The sequence below is a fragment of the Danio aesculapii genome, chromosome 2, assembly GCF_903798145.1.
Source record: "Danio aesculapii chromosome 2, fDanAes4.1, whole genome shotgun sequence".
Taxonomy (NCBI): Eukaryota; Metazoa; Chordata; class Actinopteri; order Cypriniformes; family Danionidae; genus Danio; species Danio aesculapii.
In genome coordinates this window covers 46,748,696-46,766,624 of record NC_079436.1, presented here as the reverse complement: position 1 = coordinate 46,766,624, position 17,929 = coordinate 46,748,696, and the positions used below count along the sequence as shown (strand labels likewise).

Below are 17,929 nucleotides of genomic sequence, written 5' to 3'. Positions count from 1 at the left end.
ATACAGAGACTGAGGAAGGGGGGACTTTTATTGACTAAATATCAAGGTAAATTGCACTTATTTTGTCTTCCAGGAAACATGTATTTTCTTTTATTTCAGAGAGCCACTATTAAATAGAAAACAATGACTTTTCAATAAAATAAGACACATTTTTACATCTTCATCCTGTTTAAGAAAAATAATAAAAACATTCTCAATGCCTTCTGTTTCCTTCTGGAGTGTTGGGGAAAATAAAAACAAACCAGGAGACTCAACAAGCAGAATTCTTTATTAAGACGTGTTAAGGGTTCTGCAGTCAAACAGCATCTTCAAAAATTCTATGAGTCTGCAGAAGCCTACAGTAGCGTCGACAAGAGTAGTCTAAAAGGTGGAGATGGCTAACAAAGCATGCAAATGAAGTAGATTGGTGAAAAACCTGCCCAGCCACTGACCGCACAAGTTTATCAACAAAAGAGTCTCTTTGTCCTGAATGGGTCCACAAAGACAAAGGTACAGTTGTTGAGACCCTGCCCATAGCAATTGCACAACTTTGGCTCAGCCAGTGCTCAGGGAGCAAAAGGTTTACTCTCTCTAACACCTTGTCTGCTAGAGTTTTGAATACAGTCTCTAACACCTTGTCTGCTAGAGTTTTGAATGAAATGGAAAAAAAAAATTATATTTATTTATTTATTTATTTATTTATTTATTTATTTATTTATTTATTTATTTATTTATTTTCATGTATTTATGTATTTATTTATTTATTCATATACATTTTATTTATTTATTTTATGTATTTATTTATTTGATTATTTATTTATTATTTTATTTATTTATTTTATTTTATTTTCAGTACTGGGTTGCGGCTGGAGTGGCATCCACTGTGTAAAACATATCCTGGAATAGTTGGCGGGTCATTACACTGTGGCGGCCCCTGATAAATTAGACAAATAAAAATGAATGAATGAATGATTTATTTATTTGTATCTATTTATAATTTACATTCTTATTCACTGTGGGTATAAGGCTGCCACAGAAATGCGTGTGATGTGTCATGATACCCATTCTAGTAACATCTGTCAGTCAGATATGGTCAATTTGTGTATGATATACCAAAAACACCACTTCAAGCACATTTAAGCAATTCATTCTTGTTAAACTTGCACAAAAAAAAAGCACACCGGCATCCAAAATACACCTTATTAGGGTGAAATATTAGGGTCATGCTCGTCTTTTACTTTCAAAAATTCTGAGGCACGGCAGAGGTGCTTAATAAATTCTACTTGCTTTTCCAGGCTGGGTTTATCGGTCTGAATAAAGATCTGAGGAGAATCCTGCTCTCGTTTATCATTAATTCTGCAGCTACACAACAGGGAGACTTTCTGCTGCTTCAGCTACATGACCATCGAGAGCAAGACTCACTGAAATCGGTGTGTGTTTGATGAGAACGGATGAACTGATGACCCAATGTGTACTGCTATTGACACAAATATAATATAAACACACTGTTAAATCATGCAAAGTTAACTTCATCTTTATTTTTTTTTCAAAATGTAAGCAATTAAAACAATTAAACAATTAAAGCCAAATCCCAATTCTATTTTTATTCCCCTAGAACTTCCCCTACCACTTGGCCTTTGAAACAGAGTGTGAAGGGGAAGGGCTTTAAATTTACCCCTAAGAAATGGGACAGCACTGTTATCGTGAACTCGTCGCAGATCAACCATCACGACTGCTGTAGTTTTTCCAGTTGCGTTATTTTTTGGGTATTTCTCTTCAGAAAATCACAGAAGGCAACGATATCATGTTGTCATAATGATATAGGCCCAATCCTAATTCTATTTTTGTACCCCTACCGCTTCCCCTTGGCCCTTAAAACCAAGTGTGAAGGAAAGGGCTTCAAAATGTACCCCTAAGAAATGGGACAGCACTACAGCACCTGCACACGTCATCATATGCCATCGCGATCTCTTGCTTCATATGACATCAGACGATCGTGACTGCTGTAGTTATTCCAGTTGTGTTATTTTTTGGTGTTTATCTTCAGGAAATCACTGAAGGCATATATTATGTTATCATAACGATCAATGTGGCAATAAGATCGTAACACTGTGCATTTAACACACCAAAAACTACATTAACATTAAAGCAGACACTGTAAAAAGCTCATTCCTAGCCACTAGACTTTTCTGACAGGGTATTTGAGTGTCACCGAGTGTCAGAATGTTGTGGGACTGCTATACAGGAGTTATGATTATGGATTATAGATCGCTGAATTTAGCAGTACTTATTTTAGCGTTTTTTTTTGACAGTATGGTGGTAAGTATGACATAAAAGCATGACGGTGAAACACGCACGCGGTTATGAATATATTAAAACATATGTTTGTTTGTTGTAAAAAGTCGTATTAATGACAAAAAAACACTCATTTGTGGATCTTCTTACTTTTGGGTGTAACTATCCTGCTGTTGTGGCTGGTGTATTCTGGGAAATTTTCTTACCGCTTTGTTTCGAGTGTGGTCCTGAAAAATCTTCATTCACAGGGCTATTCACCCTTTCCCCTTAGCACTACGCCTTCAAGCTAAAGAGAATTGGGACAAGGGGTAGAATTGGGATTGGGCCAAAATGTGGCATTAAGCTCGTAACTGTACTGTGCATTTACACCGTGGCCTTTTCCAAAGAGAAATCATCACTGTACCTTTAATCATTACTGTATATTCAATCTTATTGGATGTCTTTATTAAAGAGTCAACTGATTTGCTGGCAAAAAGTGTGGCTGTGACCACAAAAATATCATGTTAGAAATAAAATTCAAGAAATATCCTATAAACTTCCCCACAGATTTTATTCAGCAAAACATTATTTACAAAAAATTAAAAATGGAATCAATGTGAATTGTATTTTTAATAATGAACATGAGGAGACTGCTTTACACTTATTTTGGCATTATGCTTAGTAAACTTATGAGGTGCAAAAAATTATTAATAACAAATTACGGTGTTCTAAACCCCTTTTACTGTTGTAGGAAAATGTTCTTTTTGGCTTTACTATGTACCCTAGTCAAGAGGAAAATTGCATTTATTTTTATTTATTTTCCCCATATGAGAAATGGTCATGCCCAACTGAGCCAGGCTTCTCCCGAGGTTTTTTATTTATTTATTTATTTTTTCCCGCTGTTGCCACTCGCTTGTGTTGTTCCAGACTTGTTGAGCTGCGCATCGATGGATTACTCTTCAGTGTTTGGACTCTTAGCAGTGAATATTAAAACACATTGAAATGAACTGAACTAATCTAAACTGAACTGAACTTAAACTCTGAAAACTGAACTACACTGTTTCAATTCACTATACTCTTTTATGTGAAGCTGTTTGACACAATCTACATTGTAAAAGCGCTATACAGATAAAGATGAACTGAATTGAATTGAAACTTAATAACATTAATTCTCGGCCATCAGAGTCAGGTCTCAGACAAAAGATTCTTTAAAAATAAGATTTTGTGTTTCCCAGAAATGTCATATGAATTTTTTTGAAGATCTTACTATTTCACTCCAGTTGTGTCTTTAAATTGCATTGATTTGTTTAGAATAATAGTTGTAGAATAATAATTGTTATACTACAACTAATAATAGGATTTTATGTATGTATATTATTCAGTATAGTATACTATTTATATAAGGGTAAACAATTGTAATTTTTTTTTTATTGTTGGGGGCCCGTGCCCTAGTAGAGCTTTACGTCTAGCAACACCTCTGGCGTATCAAATTGGGCAAAGTTGCATTCTGTCTGAATGCCCCCTAACACTTATAACATTTCACATATATAAGTTGTATAACTATCTAACATTCCACATTTGTTAATTATATAATCATGTAGGGGCTTTCGGAGGACACTCAGATCAGCAGTTAACATTTTTGCAACTCTCCAGAAGCAATATTTCATGTCAGCACTAGATCAATGTAATCTGCAGTTAATACCTTGATTAACTGGCATTACTCTGCTGACAGACGGGACATTCTGGATCATGACGGACCTGGATCGACCTGCTTGCATTTAGGTCTCCCATTTGCATCTCATGCATATGCATCAGGTTCATGAATATGAATCAAGGGGCAAACATTCGCTATACGGGGGAATTTAGGATGTAGGCGTGATTAATGCACTTATCAATTTACATATAAAGATGGATGAAGGAAGGAATGGATGGTTAGAAATAAATAAAAGGAGGTTGGAAGACATGCAGTTTGAGTGGGAGGGAGGGAGGGAGGGAGGTATGGAGTGTGTCTCTTCTTTAATGAGAGAGGACAGGATAATTCATCCCTCTCTCCATCCATATGAAGCAGTGTGACCTGCGCTGCGTGTGAAATCAAACCTCTGTTCCTGAATATCTGGGGCCTTTGAAAAAAATTAATTAGATGCCATACAGCTCATTAAAAGTTTAGAGGGTCGGGTCCACTTTATTACTCTGTTCTTTTATCTATCCATCTACTCACCCGCGGACTTATTCATTTAGTCGTTTAATAAATAAGGGGAGGGGACGAGATTAGACATGTAGGGAGAGAAAGAGAAGAAAAAGAGGAGATTAGGCCATGAGGTAAAAAGTGAAAAAAGCAGAAACGATAGTGATGGAAGGGAAGAAAAGGCAAGGGAAGTGAATGGAATGGGAAGGAATGAAATGGGAGTGAAGAGAATGGAAAGGAATGGAATTAAATGGAAGGGGATGGAAGGGAAAAGAGAAAAAGCGAAAGGAAAGGATAGAGAAAGGAAAGAAAAGGAAAGAAAAGAGAAAAAAAGGGAAGAAAATGGGAAAGGAAAGAGAAAAGGACATGAAAGGATAGAGGAAATGAAAGGAAACCTGAAAGAAAAATAAAGAAAAGGAAACAAAAGGAAAGAGGAACAAAAGGCAAAGAAAAGGAAAGAGGAAATGAAATGAAAAGAAATGAGAGGGAAGGAAATGAAAGGAAATGAAATGAAAGGAAAGGAAAGGAAATGAAAGGAAAGGAAATGAAAGGAAATGAAATGAAAGTAAGGGAAAAGAAATATAAGAGGAAATGAAAGGGAAGAAGAAGGGGCAGGAAAGAAGAAAGGAAAGGAAATGAAAGTAAAGGAAATAAAAGAGGAAATGAAAGGGAAGAAGAAAGGACAGGAAATGAAAGGAAAGGAAAGGAAAGGAAAGGAAAGGAAAGGAAAGGAAAGGAAAGGAAAGGAAAGGAAAGGAAAGGAAATGAAAGGAAATGAGAGAAGATAAACAGGAAAGAAGAAAGGAAAGGAAAGGAAAGGACAGGGAAGGACAGGAAAGGAAAGGAAAGGAATAGAAAGGAAAGGAAAGGAAAGGAAAGGAAAGGACAGGGAAGGACTGGAAAGAAGAAAGGAAAGGAAAGGAAAGGAAAGGAAAAGGAAAGGAAAGGAAAGGAAAGGAAAGGAAAGGAAAGGAAAGGAAAGGAAAGGAAATGAAAGGACAGGACAGGACCGGACCAGAAAGAAGAAAGAAAAGGAAAGGAAAATAAAAGAAAGAGGAAATGAAAGGGAAGAAGAAAGGACAGGAAAGAATAAAGAAAAGGAAAGAGGAAAGCAAAGGAAAGGAAAAAAGAAAGGAAATGAAAGAGGAAATGAGAGAAGATAAACAGGAAAGAGGAAAGCAAAGGAAAGGAAAAAGAGAAAGGAAATGAAAGAGGAAATGAAAGAGAAGAAGACAGGACAGGAAAGCAGAAAGGAAAGAGGAAATGAAAGGGAACAAGAAAGGACAGGATAGGTAGAGATGCACCGATACCACTTTTTTACAAACCGATACGAGAACAAGTATTTTAATTTGTGTACTCGCCGATACCGAGTACCGATACTGCATAGATTTGGTTTCAATTAAGTTTATTTGTTCGTTTTTTTTTTTTTGCCTGTAGCAAGGATAAACAAAAATCTTTAACAGAAGGCTGTTCCAAGCCAAAAATATACCCACATTGTTGATAACCCTGCCAATCCAGACCTTATCTATTAACCATTGAGTATGGACATTTTAGGGATGAGTTATCCTTGCGCTTACATGCATCCACGACTTCACACATTGCACAAAGTGTGTGCAGTCTATGTTACCTTATGGACTCACTCTCTTGGCATTGCATATTGGGGACGCATAAACCGTTATGCATGATTCTTTCATATTCACGAGTCCTGCCGTTAATCCGCAGGTCAGGTAATCAAAAAGTCGGCTACTTGATGTTTAACTATGGGTGGGTCGCGGGTAGATAAGCTCAATAGCCATAAATACGCAATGCATACTCTCATTTTAAAAATCACATGACCATCATCTCACAATGTTTAATAATAAATAATCTTATTTTTTATTAAACCAAAAGTGATGTAGCAATGCCGCGCCACTGACAAGTCAACTGCAGAGAAACAAAGCAAACATCGCGCCAACCGCAGTGAGGACTTTTTCCGAAGTTCAGCTGTTCTTTTTTTGCACTTGATTATTATGCATTTAATATTAAAAAATCAATAATGAATAGGCCTACAAGAGTGTATCCTGTGTGTGTGCGTCTTTTATCACTGAAGCCGCTCTCTTTCAAAACCGAAAGTTGCTTCGTCTATCTGGCAATATTTCGGCTTTTAGTCGAATGAAAAGTTAATTTAGATGAGCCAATTTTCAAAAATTGCAGTAAAGTAACTGACGTACGTACACACATCGAATCTGATGTCTGATCTCATCTCTTTCTCGCTTTCTTCCAGACATCGATATGTAGACGCCACACAAGTCAAGTCGCAAAACTTAGGCTGGTACCAGTTGACAGAATAGCTGAAGCCTTTGCACCGAAATTAAAGGCATAAATGTCTTTGAGCCAAAAATTCACTCTGTAGGATATCTGTAAAAACTATAGGTGGGCATAGATTATTTTTTTAAATCTAGATTAATCTAGATTAATCTCAGAACTAATCTAGATTAATCTAGATTAAAATGGCTCATTTGAATTCTGCCGAAGGCATTCAGAATATGTGTGCTACCCAAATAATAAGTCTTTGAGAACAGGTTTTTCAAGTCAGGTGGAGCATTAGACTAGGGGCTCATCACAAACTGCTTGAGAAACTGTTATGAACTACTATGATAATTGGTGATGAATAAATGATGTTCAATAAGATGTACTTGTGTTTACTAACTGTCTATTCAGTTAAACATGAATGTTGAACTGTAGGCCTACATAAGCTCCAAACAGCGATTTTTGATCACCTAAAGTCATAACTGAACTAAACAGAAATGGAATTAAGACGTGGAGTATGCATATATTAGTGGGATTATTGAAGTAAACACCGCGATCAAACTATTACCATCATGTAGGACTTCGCCATATTTTCCGACAAGATCCACACACGCGGCTGTCAGCAAAAGACCGCATACTCACAAACACACACACACACATCGTGAAATGCAGAAGTTTTTTTTCTTTCCACTTGGCATGCGTTATTAAATTCCATAACACTCTCACCAGTGCTTACTCCTTATTTGCGTCTAATACCCCCGTTTGTCAGAGGGGTATGAATGAAATGTTTATGAGTCAAAGTGAAACTGCCGAATTGCAGGTAAAGTCAGGCATCCTGCTGATTTAACTCAGAAGGACACTTTTTTTGTCAGACGGCTCACCGGTTAGGTATACATCCGCGCTAAAATATCAAGGTGAAAGTCATCATAGTTTGCGTAGAATAGATTTAAGAATAGATTAACGGCACAATTTTTTTCCGCGCGATAAGAGTCTTGCATTAACGCAGCACGTTAAGGTCGATGACGGCCCACCTCTAGTAAAAACACAATCAGAGCCAATGTTATGAAGTAACATTGTTGTGTAGTCTAATAATTACATTGATTCTAATACAATGAAAAGCAAAAAAAAACAATTAATTGCATTTTTCGTTTGATAAAAAATATACAGAAATGAAAAAATTTTTTTTAAAAAATCAAAGGGTGGCTAGTTTGTATAAATGTGCTTTAATATTGATAAAAATACGCTTAGCCTATTACGCTTATCCTTTATGCAGCGCATGTCAACTGCCACTGGTGAGAAAGAGAGACAGAGCACATGTGAGAGCTTAAAGCCGGTATCGATATAACCAAAAGCAAGATCATATCGTTATAATATTCCATTAACGATACTTATTGAAATATTTATACATTTACATGAAGTGTTTATTGAGATTGTGTGATCTGAATAGGGTGTCTGATCTTTGCAAAAGCTACACTGTAAAAAATGTTTGTGAAAATAACTGTGAAATTCTGTATAATTGTGACATCTAAATTTTGTAAATAGAAAAACAATGAAACAGCGTTAAATTTACAGTATGGTTTTGTAAAAAATAAAAATACAGTTGTAAACTGTTGAACCAAATTAAACTGTTAATTGTACTGTAAGAATGTGTATCAATAACAATGCTAATTTGTAAAATGTACTGATTACTGTTATTTGAATAGTACAAACATGTCATACTGCAAAGTTGCTGTAAAAATTACAAAATGTTACTAAACAAACCAAAATCATGCTATTACAGATAAAAAAAAGAGCATGTGTAAGCATAACAATCACAAAATGATCATGTTATCCTTAAATATATCATTACATATTTACAAGTTTTAAATGAGGGGTTTTAAAAGGCAATGTGTCTGTTTAGAATTGTCCTAATGGTGTGTAAGCTATTTTAACATTAGGCATTATTGCTAATTATCATATTTAATGTAGGCCTACATAAAAAGATAAGGGTTATTTGTCCCTAAGGGTCCTTTATTTTTGAACACTATGTAAAATGTAATTGTTAATCCACTGTAATTGACAAAATATTTTTTAAAACAATAATTTAAATAATGAAATATGAATGTCTTGTTGTTATTTAAAATGTGGCAGCAATGTGTTTCTATTTAAAATGTATGCTTTTGCGTAAATTAACGTCTGCGTTTGAATTTCAAACTCTGTTCTGCCTTGTCCAATCACTAATCGGCTTTCTGATTCTTGCGGGAGCAGCCATTTTACAGATGTTTATGGATCTATAGTGAGTGCGCGCGCTCAATCTGTCCCGCCCGCGAATGAAGCTGTGGATGACGTCTTGCAACATTTCTAACTACTGAGGCACTGGTAAGTTTAGTGAAAATTTCGTTTACTTTGTACTTTAAACGCTTTACCATACAAGCACTTGCAAAAAAGAGGGTATTATTTGGGGTGTTGCACGGTCGTCGGAATAATAATGAGTGGCACAATGCAAAGGTAACTCGGCCTCTTGTCGTATCGTCCGACTAAGGTAAAGCTGAAAAAAAAACCTAAAGATTTTGTTAGAAGTCTAAAGATGATTACGTGTCATTTTTGCAACAAAACACTTGAGACACTGAGAGGTTATGTGTTGCATTGTAAAGTTCACAGAAACGAACCCCATTGTTTTTTCAAATGTGTTAGTGCTGGCTGTAAGCGAACATTTTGCTCTTACGCTGCATTTAAAGCACATTTTTATAGGGATCACATTGAGTCTGCATCAACCGTTAGTACTAAAGCAGTTGTTGCAGATTTTAAATGTGCCATTTCGTTGTGTGACCGCACGTTTAACACGGCTAAAGATTTAATATGCCACTTAAAAGAGCATATAGCAGAAGGCCGACCTGTGGCTTGTCCAATAACGGGTTGTAAAAATACTTTTACAATTAAATCGTCTTTTACAGCTCACATGTCCAGGAAGCATAGAGCTGCTTCAAACAATACTATAAGTGACATTTACAGGGAAACTGTTTCTCAGTCGTCCACTGTCATTGAATGTGATGTTTCAAATGATGTAACAACACCTGAAACTACAGAATTGCCCCAGAATTTTAGTGAGTCGTTCCTCAGGAATATGTGTTTATTATACCTAAAACTGCAAGGACAGCTCCTCCTTCCAGCTTCAACAATTCAGACGATTGTTGAAGAGATGCAAAATGTGCATGAGTTGGGACAAGATTACACTTTAAGTAAACTGCGTTCCCTTTTAAAAAATGAGATGGATCTAGCAGATGAAGTTGTTAGTAAAGTCTGTGACTGTGTAAAGGATTCAGATCTGTTCTCTTTCTGTCATCAAGGACCACTGAGAACAACATATTCAAGAAGTCAGACATTCAAACAGATGTTCAAATACATAGAGCCGAAAAAGGTAACATTGGGAAATGACGAAAATATGACAAAGAAGTTTGCATATTACATACCTGTAAAACAAACATTGAGCAGCTTATTGGAATCAGAATTATGGAAGAATTCGCTGTGTCAGCCATCTTGTGAAATAGACTCAGATAATTTTGCGGACATTAGTGATGGCAAAATCTTTAAGTCCAACCAGTTCTTTCTTGAAAATCCAGAATGTCTGAAACTAATTATTTACCAGGATGCTTTTGAAATTGTCAATCCACTTGGATCTGCTAAAAAAAAGCACAAGGTAGTTGCAGTCTATCTTTCTTTGGGTAATTTACCTGCTCATGTGCGGTCCAATACTGATCACATGTTCCTCGCCTTGTTGTGTGGAGAGAATGACCTAAAGAAATTTGGAAGTGCTAAGGTTTTCTCAGAGCTGTTAGTGGATTTAAAAGATTTGGAGGAAAATGGAATAACTGTAGGTGGTAAAGTGGTCAAAGGTGCACTGTATTGTATTGCTGGTGATAATTTGGGTTCACACGCCATTGGTGGGTTTACTGAAAATTTCAGTCGTGCTCAGTATTTTTGCAGGTATTGTGAAATCACAAGAAATGAATTTCAGAGTGATAACCCAAATGTTTGTGGTCCACAGCGCACCCCTGAAACTTATGATTCTGCGGTTCATGATTTACAATCTGAAGACCGTCAAGACATCAAAGGAATAAAGGTAAACTCTGTTTTCAATAATTTGAAATCTTTCCATGTCTGCCAGCCTGGTCTCCCACCTTGTTTAGGCCATGACATATTTGAGGGTGTCTTATCCTATGATGTGGCATTGTACTTAAAGTATTTCATTAAGAAGAGACACTGGCTTACATATTCTGTTTTGAACCGTCGAATCAAGCAATTCAAGTACAAAAGTACTGATGCACTTACAAAGCCATGTGCGGTCAATTCTGAGGTGTCCAAGCTTTCTGGGCAAGCCGTACAGAATTGGAATTTCTTAAGGTTGCTTCCTGTATTAATTGGTGACAAAGTGGAAAATGCAGAAGATGAAGTGTGGCAGTTAACTCTCCAGCTCAAAGATATTGTTGATTTGATTTGTGCACAAAAAATTTCATCATCACAAGTAGCCTATCTTGACTTTCTAATCCAAGAATATTTGGAAATAAGAAAGTCTTTATTTCCTGAGAGTCCACTGAAACCAAAACATCATTTCTTGCGACATTATCCTGCACTAATTCTTAAATTTGGCCCCTTGATCCGATTGTGGACGATGCGTTTTGAAAGTAAGCATAGCTACTTCAAGAGATGTGCTAGGCATTTGAAAAATTTTAAAAATGTCTGCCTAACTTTATCCGAAAGGCATCAGATGTTTCAGGCATATCTTTCAGCTGGACCAGGATGCACTCAGCTTTTGCATGTCAAAGACAGTTGCACTTTTTACCCAAGTCTTTACAGTGAATCAATTAAACATGCAGTGAGAAAATTTAACTTTTCAGAGTTAAATACTACTGTGTCCACAGAAATAATGTATAAAGGAACGTCATACAAAAAGGGACATTTTCTTGTGTCTAAAAATGATGAGTTCATTGAGTTTGGAGAACTTCTCATCATTTTAATCCAAAATGAAGGAGCTGTGTTTTTTGTAATGGGAATACAAAAAGCTGAATATCATTTTGAATACCATCTGTACTCTGTGACTAAACAGAGTACCAGGCTACAATGTCTTAGCATTAATGACTTGGCTGATTTTTATCCGCTAACATCATACATTGTTAATGGGTACCAAGTCATTCCTCTGAAACACAGCGTGCTGTCAAAGTAAAGTGATCTTGCCCACAGAGGTGGAAAAATATGCTAAAAATCATCATGTATGCTTAGTTAAAATAACATGTAGTTTAAAGAGATAGTTTTCCCAAAAATTTAAAATGTTGATATCATTTACTTACCCTTGACTTTTTTTTCAAACCTGTTTGGGGTTTGTTTGTTTGTTTGTTTATATATTTTTTTTCTCAAGATGATATTTTGAAGAATGTTGTAACTGTTGACTTCTACAGTATTTTTTCCTACTATGGAAGTCGATGATTACAAGTTTCCAACATTCTTTTAAATGTCCCAAAAAAACTCAAACTGGAATTAAATATGTCAAGGATGAAAAAATTATAGATTTAAAATTTTTTGGTGAACTATCCCTTTAAAAAATAGTAAGAAATCTGAATTTTTGTTTTATTTGCAATTAGATAAACAGAAATAAACTCTTAATAAATTTAATAACTACATGTTTAATCACTACTTGCTTTATTTCAGTAATGACTGACTTGGAGACAACATTTCTACGTACTGCCATCACTGAGGTCTTGCCTAACCTTCCAGAGGCAACAAAAGACATTTTAGAGGAGTTATTGCAATCCATTGGAGTGGAGACATATGATGATTTTCAGTTTATTGAGGAATCTGATTTGCTGTCAGCATTGAGGCCAATCCAAGCTCGAAAAGTCCTTGCTGCTTGGAAGTTAAGATGTAAGTCATGTGTTGCAGAACAGAATGCTCCAAGACAAGTTCACAAAGTAACAGGTGTAAAAAGGTCTTGAAAAGAAAATGTAAAAAAAAAACAAAAAAAACTTTTGTTTGTGTATGACCTTTTGCAGGCCAGACACCAGAAACAAGCAGCTCACCACAACCATCCACAGCCTTGCGTAGTTCACCTGCAAGTTCTCAATCGTCCTTCACCAGCAGCTCCCAAAGCCCAGATGTAGACTGGGTGGATACGTTTCTGATACCATGGGATAAATTTCCTCAGGAACTAACGCAATTTTTGGAGAGAGGAAAACGACCATGTCCACGAATGAGAAGAGAGATGGTCCGGATTGTGGTAAATGAGATGATGCGAAAATGTTCATGTCCAAATAAAAGGAATTCTACTGAAGTTGCAAAAAAGATGGTAGCAAAGTATCCAGAGTCTCTCCTAGATGTAATAGAGGGGGATGTGGTTGGGCCAGGGTACCATTCTTTAGTGAAGCAGTTGCAGTATAGGATTGAAAATGTGACGCGATCTACGACACCCAAAATAAGAAAACGAAGACATCAGACTGATGACTCTGACACGGATGAAATTCCTCCAGAAAAGAGGGCAGCAATTCAGGATACGTATGGATGCATTAACTGGCATGTAAAATTCCTGCCACTGGGAGAGACCTCTGAAAGCCAGGAGGAAAAGAAAGAGAAAATGAAGATGATGTCTCGTCAAACTGATACAAACGCAGAAGAAGTCAGACATCTAATGAAATTGACTTTCTACACACAACGTAACCAAGTAAATCAGGGCAAGAATATAAAATGCCTCCTGGAGGATTGGCCATGGTGGTTTAATGAGCTTGGCATGGCAGTTCACTACAAGGAGCTTACCGGAATTGGTCTTAATGAAACTTTCACACGGAATCTGGACTTGAAAGGGAAACGACTCCTAAACTACTTCAGTACTGTTGGTGTGAACAAAAACAAAAAGTTCCTGCAGGACTTAACAAAGTTTAAAGTGATGAGGGGAGAGCTAAGTGGTTGCTCTGAAGATGTGAAAGAGATGTTGATGCTTTTGCTTTCCTACTTTAATGAAAAGGAAGATGCTATGTTCTGTTATGTGGAGGACACATGCCTCGCAGAAGAGGTAGAGATGGACAAAGTTAATTTGACCCCAACACTTGTTGTGTGTGGTAAGTTTATTTATTTGTTTCTTTGCTATAAAATTTTTATTGTAATGCTTTACAATGGAGCTAAAATATGACAAAACATTCTGAATTTTAATTCTGTTAGTTTGAATTATTGACAATTGTAATTTAATAAATCTGAATTTTTTTATGCCATTAAAAGTTTTTAATTTGAATTTCTTAATTTGAATTTCTTAGCTTGAATATTGAACATCTGAAATTTAAGACAACTGAATTTAAGGCTGAAATTTTTTATAGACGTATTTTCAAACGTTTTTGTTCTGAATTCATAGACTGGAGATATCCAGTTTGTAAAAGTACAGTTTCGAGTTTTCAGGATGAAGAAATTCAGAACATCAAATTTAATACGTTTTTTATACGTCTATAAAAAATTTCAGCCTTGAAAAATTCAGTTGTCTTAAATTTCAGATGTTTAATATTCAAGTTAAGAAAATCAAATTAAGAAATTTGAATTCAAATTTTTTTACGGCATATAAAAATTCAGATTTATTGAATTACAATTGTTAATAATTCAAACTAACACAATTCAAATTCAGATTGTTTTCGCATTTTATTAGCTCCATACTTTACAATAAGAATAAATTTGTTACCATTAGTAATCATGAACGTACAACAATACTTATATGGCATTTATTAATTGTTGTTACTAAATTATGTATTTCAAGATCAAAGACTGTCATGATAACATTTAATAGATCGTTCAGTAAAAGTATTGTTTTTAAAATGAACTGTACATTCATTTAAAATAATGGTAGCAAATAAATCTTGTAAAGGTTTTTTAATTTGTTTGTATTTTTTACTTTTATGGTATTATAATTAAATACCAAATGTAACTTTTATTTAACTTTTTTCTTAGGCCAATCCTGCTTTTCATCGAAGCGTTTCATGCTGTGTGTGGATCGAAATGTTGTACATGACAACATCCCCTCCTTCATTTCCGCCCTGTGCATGATGTTCGGGAGCTATTATTGCTTCAACATCCATTACCCATCAGAGCTGGCATCAACCTTGGAGTTTTTGCAGAGGTATGTGTTTTTGTACAGGCTTTATACAACATTGAAGTAGAAAAAATTTAAGTAACTGATGCAGTGGCTTTTTATGAATACTTAAATAACTAATGCAAAGTTTTCTTTTATTTTCCCTGGTTTATATTTATAGGTTGATAAATTTCACTATAATTTCAATTAAAAAGGTATTTTTCCCCCCCAAAAATACATTTTTTTATCATTAATACAATTAAATCTTTTCTTTTTTTGCCCAGGTGTTTCTTCTCTATCAACCCAGAGAAAGGCACTAAAGTGGAGAAGACAAACACAGCCCGTCTTCATGTGAACCCAAGAGTTCTTACCTTGATTCAGGAACTTTCAGATCACGAATGGCGTGATGTCTAAATACGGACTGAAGTCAGTAAGATTTGACATACAGTGAAGGCCAGTTTCTCAGGTTTGTTTGATCTGCCATGCTTAATGTATGTGTAAAGTTACTACACAACTGTTAGAGTTTTTATTGCTCTAGTGTTTTCTGAATTAGGTTATTCCTGAGTTGCTTGTTTGTATGGAATATTTGCCTATAAAACAACTCTTAAATGTTCTTAAACCGATTTAAGAGAAAAGTCAGTAACACTTCATAATAACTTCAACACTATGAACCATTTATTAAGCATTAGCATATACAGTAGTGAATTCATTAACTGTTGAGAATGAACTCTACATTAATAAACATTAGTAGGCGGTTTACAACTATGGCTAAAAATGCTGTATTCTTGATCTAAGAGCACATGTGTAATGTGCTTAATAATTGTGTTTTCATACTTTGTTAATGATTATTTTTTCATGACTAAATTAAATATAGCATTATTTACAAACCAGTTATTTAAGAATAGTTGGTGTTTTTTTAAGATTCAGAATGCATAAGTTAATGATTAATAACCTATTCAAATCAACATTTATATATCTTATTATTCAGGCATATATTAATAGATAATTTGAATGTTAATAAATACTTTATTAACTCCACTTCATCCAGTTTTGTGATCTAATCTAAAGTGAGGACTATTTATGAATTATTGATCCCTTATAAATTCTAAACAGGATTTTTTTTATTCATTTCTATTCATTTGAACACAAATGAAACTGTATCAAATGAAAAATAAGTCTTTGCAGTCTTATGTAAAATAAAATTACTGTACAGTTTAAACATCGCTAAATAACATTAAAATGTTGCATCCTATTATATTGTTAAATTATATTGTTTATTCCAATTTTATGTTATATTTAGACACTCCTGTTATTCAGCAATGTTTAAACTTTACAGTAATTTAACTTTATATATAAGATTGCAAAGATTATTGTTCATTTGATACTGAGCCTTTAATTGACATTTATAAGGAATTTATAAAGCATGAATAGTCCTCACTTTAGATTAGGTCACAAAACTGCATGAAGTTGTGCTAGTAAAGCATTTATTAACATATTAGTTAACTATTACTACATGCCTGAATAATAAGATATATAAACGTTGATTTCAATAGTTTATTAATCATTTACTAACTCATTTTGATTTATCTTAAAAACCACCAACTACTCTTAAATACAAATGGTTTGTAAATAATGCGATACTTAATTTAGTGATGAAAAATCAATTACTCACAAATTATGAAAGTACTGTTATTAAGCACATTATAAGTGTGCTCAAAAGTCAAGAATACAGCATTTGTAGCCATAGATATAGACTGCTTACTAACATCTATCAATGTAGAGTTAATGCTTAACAGTTAATCAATTCACTATATGCTAATGCATAATAAATGATTCCTAGTGTGTAGTTTTTATAAAGTGTTACCGAAAAGTCTTTCATTTTATGGCCATTTCACTTTTAGTTTTACTGGCAATGTCTATCATCTCTTTGCCTATAACTTTCCTTATTTGTTTTCAAGAAGATTGAATTTCCTTATTTGTTTCAAGTCATTAATCTGTCACATGCTCTCTAAAAGATAAATGTATCGTTTGTAAGGAAAGTAAGCAATACAAATTTGTGTTGTGAACTGACAGACTGTGTTGACTTGCTTGGTTAATAAATACAAATTATAGTTGGATTACTAAGTCTTTGAGTGCAGTTTCTATGATCTATGCATATCTAAAATTTATATCATTAAGTACTGTGTAACATACAAATTATCGTATTAATGGTTAAGGGTAAAGCAAATGATTTACAGTTGCTACTGAAATCAAACTATGTTCAGTATACGAAACAACATTGGTCTTCTTAAAAGAATTGGTTTAGGTGAGGTTGTGCCATTTCAGAAAAGATTTACTTGTTTTCATTTTTTTATTATGAATAAACACAATTGACTAAGTGATGATTTTATGCTGTTAAGTTGTTTACATTTTAAAATGTATTTTTGTTACATAATTATTGTAGCAACCACAGCTGCCAGATTTTGTTGTTTAAATATGAATGTAATTATTATTTTTGTAAATAGTATTAAGTAATAAATATATTGTTTTGTTCTTCACATAATTATTCTATATGTTCAACAGTTTAAAATTGTAAAGACGTTTACATTTTTATTGTAATTTTTACAAAATTATTCTGGCAACCACAGCTGCCAAAATATTTTTGTAAAAAAAACAAGATTTTTTTGTTTAAATACTAAAAATGTAATTATTTCTTACACAAAATTTCTGTAAATATTACATAATAATAATTAGTTTTTTACATAATTATTCTGTACATATACAGTTTTAAATTGTAAACAGGTTTACAAATTTATTGTATTTTTTACAAAATTATTCTGGCAACCACAGCTGCCATTTTTTTTTGTAAAAACAACAAGATTTTTTGTTTAAATACAAAAAATTGTATTATTTCTTACACAAAATTTCTGTAAATTTTACATATTAATAAATTGTTTTTTACATAATTATTCTGTACATATACAGTTTTAAATTGTAAACAGGTTTACAATTTCATTGTATTTTTTACTAAATTATTCTGGCAACCACAGCTGCCAAATTTTTTTTGTAAAAACAACGGAATTTTTTTTACAGTGCATATTAATGTTTAAATGAAGAAAAAGCCATTGTGGGTGTCTTAAGGAGCAAAA

The 17,929-nt window shown here is 34.1% G+C and overlaps 2 protein-coding genes across 2 annotated transcripts in view; one reads left to right on the top strand and one right to left on the bottom strand.

Moving 5' to 3' along the window:
• The window catches only part of LOC130238455 (ephrin type-B receptor 1-B), a 295,859-nt gene that overhangs the window by 142,357 nt on the left and 135,573 nt on the right, over positions 1-17,929 (bottom strand). The gene's annotated exons all lie outside the window — the stretch shown is intronic.
• Positions 8,998-15,302, top strand: LOC130247628 (uncharacterized). Its single transcript, XM_056480969.1, has 6 exons — positions 8,998-9,085; positions 10,752-10,826; positions 12,410-12,622; positions 12,751-13,809; positions 14,681-14,849; positions 15,086-15,302. Exons 3-6 carry the CDS (start codon positions 12,412-12,414, stop codon positions 15,213-15,215), a joined length of 1,569 nt encoding a protein of 522 aa, XP_056336944.1. The 5' UTR covers positions 8,998-9,085; positions 10,752-10,826; positions 12,410-12,411; the 3' UTR covers positions 15,216-15,302.

Excerpts from the sequence above, each read along its gene's own strand:
- LOC130247628 (XM_056480969.1), top strand. The coding sequence starts at position 12,412 with ATGACTGACTTGGAGACAACATTTCTACGTACTGCCATCACTGAGGTC. Across the intron at positions 12,623-12,750 it reads TGCTGCTTGGAAGTTAAGAT|GCCAGACACCAGAAACAAGC; the intron begins GTAAGTCATGTG and ends GACCTTTTGCAG. Across the intron at positions 13,810-14,680 it reads CCCAACACTTGTTGTGTGTG|GCCAATCCTGCTTTTCATCG; the intron begins GTAAGTTTATTT and ends CTTTTTTCTTAG.